Source organism: Mya arenaria, chromosome 5 (genome assembly GCF_026914265.1).
Source record: "Mya arenaria isolate MELC-2E11 chromosome 5, ASM2691426v1".
Taxonomy (NCBI): domain Eukaryota; kingdom Metazoa; phylum Mollusca; class Bivalvia; order Myida; family Myidae; genus Mya; species Mya arenaria.
The window spans coordinates 47,119,321-47,128,110 of record NC_069126.1 but is presented as its reverse complement, the minus strand read 5'-3'; the positions used below and the strand labels follow the sequence as shown (position 1 = coordinate 47,128,110).

The window sequence follows — 8,790 nt, the reverse complement described above, 5'->3', positions numbered from 1 at the left end:
TTATTAAATAGTTTAAATTTGAACATTTGAGTACTATAGAGACCAAATTGCATTCTGTTGCATTAAAATCATGTTTTGACATTCCAGTTCTTGTAACTTATATAGTTTAGTTTTCATGGTGTTTTAAAGGGGCGTTCCCTTCATTGGCAAAATATCATTCATCTACCTTTAAAATATGTTCAAATGCCTATTTAAACGCACATACACGATTGTTATGATTTAAAATATTCATTTTACTATTCTTCAGAGTGTAGCGGTACTAGCCACTTGATGACCAAGTTCATCTGACAGACTCCTGTTTTAGGAAACACCACAAACAGGAACTTAAAAGTTCATGAGAGGAATAGAAAACGTTTCAAATTGCTGCTCCCAGAGGGCTTAATTGTCAACGTCCTATCTTGTATTGATAGGGTTAAATAAAAAATGATTATTGTTAATTATTATATTATCCATCAAATTTGATATCTTAGATCTTTTTCTTGCAATTCAAATTATCATACTAATGGGGAGTGTTATATAAAAGAAATAATAAATACCACTTGTCATGTTGAAACAATGTTTAGTTTGATTATTGTTTTTAATTGGAATGTACCAAAATAGTCATTTTATATTTAAATTTCACTCTTAATGATTTTCTTTGTAAACTATTCATTTGACAGTTAATGGCTGAATTGGAAAATAAACAACAGTATTTGACATTAATTATATTGACACAGGACTGCATTTACTGTAAAAATAGTTTTTACAAAAGATGTTTGTCAAACATTATGCCCCCCCCCCCCCTTGAGCGCCATGTTGTCAGGATTATATTGACAATTGTATGAAATATGCATGGACCGAAATGACAGCTGATTTGTCACTGACATTGGATGCCGTTGAGGCAGTTTTAAGATTATGACCATTCAATGTTTGAGGATAGAGTGTGTTTTGACCATGACCTTTGACTCTACGACCTCAAAACCCATAGGAGTCATCAGCTGGTCACCAAAAATATAAATGTAAAGTTTAAGGACCATGGATGCAGGCATTGACAAGTCAAGGTCACTGTAACCTTGACCTTTAACCCGATGACCCCTAAAATCATAAGGGGTCATCTACAGGTCAGACACAACTCCAAGACAAGTTTGAGGGCCATGGGTGCAGGCATTGTCGAATTTGAAACATTTTCACATTCAAAGTCACTGTGAACTTGATCTTTGACCCAATGACTCCTAAGATCAATAAGGGTTATCTCCTGGTCAGGCCCAGCTTCCATGTCAAGTTTGATGATCATAGATTCAGGCATTGTTGAGATTTCACTGGGAGAAGATTTGTTAACTTTTATGCGTTAAAGGTTACTGTGACCTTGACCTTGACCAGATGACCCCCAAAGTCAATAGGGGTCATCTACTGGTCAGACCCAACCTTCATGTCAAGTTTGATGACCATACGTCCAGATATTGTTGAGTTATCACTTGGACAAGCTTTGGTCTACTGACGGACCGACCGACATGTGCAAAGCAATATACCCCTCTTCTTCGAAGGGGCGGGGGGATAGTAACGAACATTTTGTATAAATGATGAATGGTTGGTTTTAAAAAAAATCTTATAACAAATATGATAAAATAAATACATTATTGCTAGAGTGTGGTTTTATTGACTTGTTGTTTGTAAAATAAATTTGCATGTCTCTTCAACACTAACATTAAAGATTTTATTAATCTTAAATACATGTGTGTGTTGTTACACACTGACTTTGAATTTATTTACATAGTTTTATGAAAATAAAGAAAATAAATTATATTTCATATCTGTTGATTTTGTGGTCCTGGTAAGTGGAAATGAATTCACGCAATGGTTTATCTAAGGCCATATAGAGAATAAGTTATTAATAATACATTGTATTATGCTGAGAGGGTTAAATTGTAAACTAATAATTTCTCTGTACTGATACTGATACCAAAAGTCACTTATAATATAAATGAGTTTAAATTTGAATAATAATACTAATTTGAATAACATATAAAACTAAACGTTTTAATGTCAACTTTGAATAACATATAATGTCAACATATAAAAAACAAGATAAATATATTAAATTAGTATCAAAAGGAATGGTCCCATACAAAACTCATTTGATTTTTTCAAGGACAAAGTTGAAACTGACTATACATTCCGTAGATGGCATCTTCTACAAAAAACACACACTTAAATGGACGAAGCCATTGCATTTTAATGAAAGTGACACTTTTTATTTCGGGTTAGCAAATACAATTTATTGGCCACTGGTATTCACTTAAAACTTGTTACGGTATATTAAAGAAGATTATATGAATGATGTTTGCATGCTCATGCATTTTTATTTGATGCAATATCAACAATATTGTGCACATTAAAAGTTAAATACCCCTGTTTCCGGAATGAGCTTATCCGTTGAGATGTTGCATGTGTAATATTTATCAAACTATTTTTGACAGAAGGAGCGTATACATTGTTGACAGTTTTTTCAGGTATTTGGTTGAATATTTACCATTTTAATATGCTGGGCAGATTTAATGAAGTTTGTCATTAAATCTGCCGATGCACAAAATTCTATAAAGAGGAAATATGCACTTGAAATAGGTAAGTGCGATTTTATTAAATTGGTACTAAGTTTACTATATTAGATTTTCATTTGTCATTTTCATTTTCAAAGGTACACCATAAGCCCTATATATTGGTGTATATTAAAGTAATAGGTACATGTTTACGCTACTTAATGGATATTGGATGTGTAATGGATTTGATGGGTATTTTTTTTTCATTAAAATTCAACAACCTTTTCGTAATGTCGTTGTATATGCCAAACAAGTCTATGATGTTAACAGAAAAATGCGGTAAACACGCACTGACCGGAACCTTGTTTACCAGTGCATTGTGGGTATTTTTATGAAGTTTTGGCTAGGTTAAAGTTGTCCAAGTTGGTTAACTTAGCCGCCGCATTTTCTGCCTTTATACAAACGGATAAACGGTTTGGATAAAATGGCCAACTTGGTTAAACTTAACCGCTGGACAACTTTAACCAGCGGTTAAATCTAACCAACTTTTATACAATTGGCTGCTGCTGGACAACTTTAACCAGCGGTTAAATCTAACCAACTTTTATACAATTGGCTGAGGCTTTTGTCTATCAACAATAATATTAACAGATATAACATAAAACACACGTGCTATGCCAACAACAATTTACTGTGTTCTTCTAGATATAAAATAAGACACATTGTGTCTGCCAGCAGTACTTAATTGTGTTCTTTCCTGATATAACCTACAACTTACTTGGTTTACCAACAACAGTTTACTCGATTTGTTCGATTTACTCTGTTGTTCCAGACATAATATGTCCGCCTACAACAATTTACTATGTTCAATTTTTTGTGATTTTTATGTTATTCTAAATAAAACCTTTATATAACACTATGTCTGTCAACAACTCTATACTCTCTTTTTTTCAGATAAAACCTGAGCCTATATTATCTATACTTCCTGATAAAGCTCCTAACACACTTTGTCTGCCAACAATTGTTTATTTAGTTTTTCCACATATAACCTACAACACACTTTTTTCTGCCAACAAAAAATACTCTGTTTTATTTACTCTGTTATTCCTGATAAAACCTAGGACACACCATGTCTGCCACAGCAATTTACTCTTGTTGTTCCAGATATAACCTAAGTCAAACAATGTCTGCCAACAACGACTTTACGCTGTTCACCTGATATAACCTACGATACACTTTGTCTGCCAACAACAATTCACTTTGTTCTTCTAGGCATTACCGTTGACACACCGTGACTGCCAACTACAATTTGCTCTTTTCTTCTAGACACACTTTGTCTGCAAACAATGTTTGAGTGAGTTATTCCTGATATGACCATCATTTCCTCTCGCTTTTCCAAGACATACTATATCTCCAAACAGCAATTTACCCTGTTCACCAGATATAACCTTAGCCACTCGATGTCTGCCATCGATAAATAACTTCTCCCAGATATAACCTTAGAAAAATTATGTCTGGCGACAAATATCTCTGTTCATCCTGATTTAACCATCCTGACATACTATGCCTGTCAGCAACAAAATACTCTGTCCTAACTGATAAAACCTCAGACACACATCGGCAGCAAACAACAATTTCTTCTTTTGTTCCAAATACTTCCTTATACATACTATGTCTGCCAGCAACAGTTTACTCTGTTATTCCAACTTCTTCCTAAGACATACTATGTCTGCCAGCAACAATTTACTCTGTTTTCCAGATAAAACCTTAGAAACACTATGTCCGCCAACAAAAATTTTCTCTGTTTAACTTACTCAGTTCTACTAGATATAACATAAGACACACTATGTCTCTCATCAACAATTTACTCTCTTCTTTCAGATAAAACCTGAGACAAATTTATCTAAACTTCCTGATAAAGCACTATTATACACACTTTTCCCCGATGTAATTTGAGACCCACTATGTCTGCTAACAACAATTTAATCGGCTCTTAGATACACTATGTCTTTTAACAATAAATTAGTGTGTTCTTCCTGATAAAACAAACAACTAACTTGGTCTGATAACAACAATTTACTCCGTTGTTCCAGATATAATCTGAGATTCTTTGTCTTCCCACAGCAAATTAGTGTGTTATTTCATATATGACCTACGACACACAATATCTTCCGACAATAGTTTATTTTTTTTCAGATATTATCAAAGTCACACTGTGTCTGCCATCAGCTATTTACTCTGTTAAATATACTCTGTTTTTTTAATAAGAAATAAACTAAGACACACTATGCCCACCAACAACAACTGACTCTTTCCTCCTAGATATAACCTTCGACACACTTTGTCTGCCAACAACAATTCATAAGCCACAGCTTATTGCCGATGACTTTCAAACAAGTTTATCTACAAATATACCGTATTTTATCAGGGACTCACGAAAGTTTGTTCCAGTTTTGTATATGGAACTATATATACACTGTTGGTAGAAACACAATCTCACATATCGTAACTTTTCCTTTAAAATTAGACAAACAAGGCCATTCTCCAGCCAAAATAACAGTGTGATCTTGTTAATTCTTAATCGCAAAGCATAAAAAATGCAACCACATGCCTTTGGTGCTAGCCCTGAACATGAAGGTATTGTTATGCTCCCCTTCATCTGTTGATCATCTGGGTTTAAAAGAAAAAAAATCGAGGTATTGTGATGGCCTTGGTGTTGTTTTTCCTGTCGTGCAAAAATCTGAAACCGTGGCCATTTCACAAATCTTTCAAGATATTCAAATGAAACTTGATAAACATATTGCAAATGCCAATAACACATGCATAGAAGGCCAATACTTCTGACGGATGGTCGTTGAAATGTTGCCCCTTTTTCGACAAAGAAAGCACAAGAACGTGTCACATGCCAAAGAAAAGGTCGAGATATTCAAATAGAACTGGTAAACACTTTGCCAGAGACAACACGGCCATGTACAACAAGCCCATAACTGTGATTTTAATAATTATTTAGTTATGCCCCCTTTTTGAAAATCAAACAAAACAGACAAGCGTTTGGCGTTTGCTTTCCAAGTATTTCCCTTCTTAGTACACCACAAAAGAAATCTGTTATTTTTGTATATATATATATATATATATATATATATATATATATATATATATATATATATATATATATATATATATATATACATAACTCTTGAATTATTAATACCAGACAGACAGACAGACAGACAGAAATGTTTATTGTCGTAAACATGTTATGTAACAGTTTCTTGACAATATATAGAAAATATAAACACACATATAAATATTCAGTATGGTCACAACGATTCATGGCCTAAATACAAAGAAAAGAGAATACTATAAGTGAGTTAAATTAAAGAACAAAAAAAATTAAAAAAATAAGGTATCAAAACAGGGAAACAAGATACATATCAAAATCAAACTGTGGGATATTGGGATATATATTAAATACAGTAATGAAGTATTATGGGAGGCTATTCACAAATGTCATAATACTTGAAAGATCTAAACGGTGTTATTTATTAAGGAATTTCTTAACATAAATGCTCGATTTATAAATTTACTTCAGCTACTTAGTATGCTTACGTTTTTTGATAACATTAGTTCGATAAACCTGTACATACTTGGGTTTCTAATATAATATATTTTAATCATTTTTTTTCTGAAGTTATTATATACAGGACATATTATGATGAAATGATATTCATCTTCTAAATCATTAGAGTTACACACAGTACAATAACGTTGGGCTCTATCTATTCTATTTCGGCCATATCGGCCGGTTTCTATATGCAGTTTATGAGATGACAATCTTAGCTTAGACAAAGACATTCTTTGGTAAATACTCTAGGTAAAGTTCAATTTCAAAATGTTCCTTAATGAGTTTATATGTGCATAAAGTACTACTATTGTTTATCCCTTCATACCATGATTGCTTAAACACATCGAGCACTCTATTTTTAAACATAATATGAAAGTTTTTCAAGTTAACTGAGTTTGGATTTAACCACACATATGAGAAACCATACATATCTAACAAAGATTTTACCTTATTGGCCCAGTTGTTACGATAATCTAGGTTTCCTAACACGTCATTATATAATTCTTTTGTGATAATGTTGTCGGTAGAAATAGTTTTACACCAAAATTTTATAATCCTAGCATATCTATTGACGTATAGAGGGTATCTACCTATTTCACCGTAAACCACCGTATACCACCACAATATTTCCCTCAAGATTCTTTCCTTCATATAACCTTTTTCCCTTCTCGACACCGGTAGTTTAAGTACTTATATAGAAACCATATATTAAACTGTTATGATTATTTTGAATGTTAGGATTGAAAGGTTGTATTCACAGACCATATAACGATTAATGATAATTTTAACATTTTGCTTTTTAATTGAACTGTATTCATGTTTTGTTATATCTCTTTATATGTGTGTGAAGCACTACAAGTAGAATTGGGTAGGTGCGTTAAGTAAGCCGGACAGCCGGTACAGTTTCCGGCGGAAAATATAAATAAAAGAGTATAAAGTCAATTATGAAGTAGCATATGAAGTCGTCTGTGAGAACGGTCTTGAGCTAGTGATAAGGCGAAATGAGGCTAATATCGGTCTCAACTGATAGTGATGCCATCACTTGGTACTATATTTAATTCATACTTCATACTATATGAAATTTATGGAAATATATCGTTATCATGGCGTCTCTACAGGTACTTGAAAATCTTTTATTTCATATATCAAACATGTATATATAAAATACAATAATGTCAACGCATAATGCACATGCAATGATTTCAATACCATGAAGCCTGGAATACCTCTAAGTGTTACTATCCGTGTATCTTCTATTTTGTTGTTGTTGAAACACTATCGTTTACGATATATGTTTTGTTCCTGGAAGCAATATAATTCAGGTTTTCTGTTGTATTTTGTCCAATCAAAATTGTACATCTATAATAATTTTGTGATGAAATCTTAAAACAAAATTATTGTATATGTTACACAAATACCAATAATGACGGTACCTTTCAAAAAAAATCAAACAAATCAAGGCAAAAATATCTTGATTTATGTATAATAAACACTTCAGTATGAAGTATTAAACTATTTCAGGTTTAAAATAAGTATTAAATTCAAAATCAGCGCATGTACTTTTTGTTTGTTTGCGTTTTCTAAAGTTCTATTTCCGTGTGCAGTTTCAGATTTATGTATGGGCGAGTGTTTTACTGACGGTCCACGCGGACTTTGACACCCAAACGCTCTATCCCATGATTTTTGATACCACGGTTATAAGCCTCCACGATCCTTCCTCACACAACGCAGCCATCCGTGCGTGCCAGGCGGAATGCGGCGACACCTACTTCCGGTGTTTGGAGAAAGGATGTCCGCATACTACTACCGTTCCAAACAAGGAGTCAAATTTCCGCGGGCACACTGCTTCTTTCGTCATTGCTCAAGAAAAGCCCGGCTTCTTGTCAAGATTTTTATATTATCTAACATTCGGCTTATTTGGAGCAAGAACGTTAAAGGCGTCACCAGAGAGCATGCTTAGCAGCAGCGGCGGGAAAGAAAATCCGCTCGAAGCGGATATAACATGCCATGACGCGTGCCAGACTGACTTCCGAAAGTGCTGGAAGGACTGCTTCTGTGCAGTTTATCCGGAAAATAATGACTGCAAGCCGGTACTGTTCGTCTACCCTCTACCACAGGTTCCGAACCGTGTGACGGGCGCCACTGGATTCCCGCCGTACAGGTTTAAGTGGGACGAACAGTCATGAGGCAAGAGATGAACCTCGAGCTTTTAAGTCGGAAATTAAAAATTGACAAATCAGTTTCTTCAAAACGGTTAAAGATCTTTAAAAGACGTGCAACTTCTGGATGATAAACCTTTTGTGATATCTACAAATGTAATATATCAATAAAATAACATGCACATAATTTTATATGTTAGCTTCTTTCTATCGTGTAATAGTATGTGATGTCTAAAGGGTTTATATCAATCTACACGTGTATGCTAATGATAGTGTATTTTACTTCAAAGAATGCCAAACACAAAATATGTGTGTAAGGTGCACATGAGTGATTTTATAAGTGTTCTAAGCCTTTTACCCTAGCACTAACGTTAACGCACACCAACCCTGACTGGACTTTCACGTGAATAATCAAAATTTAGCCCAGCCTAACCTATCATTAAAACCAGGATATGGCTATCCTGAAGATAATTAAAAAGACTATTAATTT

At 33.8% G+C, this 8,790-nt stretch overlaps 1 protein-coding gene across 1 annotated transcript; it reads left to right on the top strand.

The window, feature by feature from the left end:
• Positions 1-7,193: 7,193 nt before the first annotated feature.
• Positions 7,194-8,422, top strand: LOC128233602 (uncharacterized). Its single transcript, XM_052947351.1, has 2 exons — positions 7,194-7,259; positions 7,746-8,422. The coding sequence occupies exons 1-2, from the start codon at positions 7,245-7,247 to the stop codon at positions 8,325-8,327; spliced, it is 597 nt and encodes a 198-aa protein (XP_052803311.1). The 5' UTR covers positions 7,194-7,244; the 3' UTR covers positions 8,328-8,422.
• Positions 8,423-8,790: the final 368 nt, after the last annotated feature.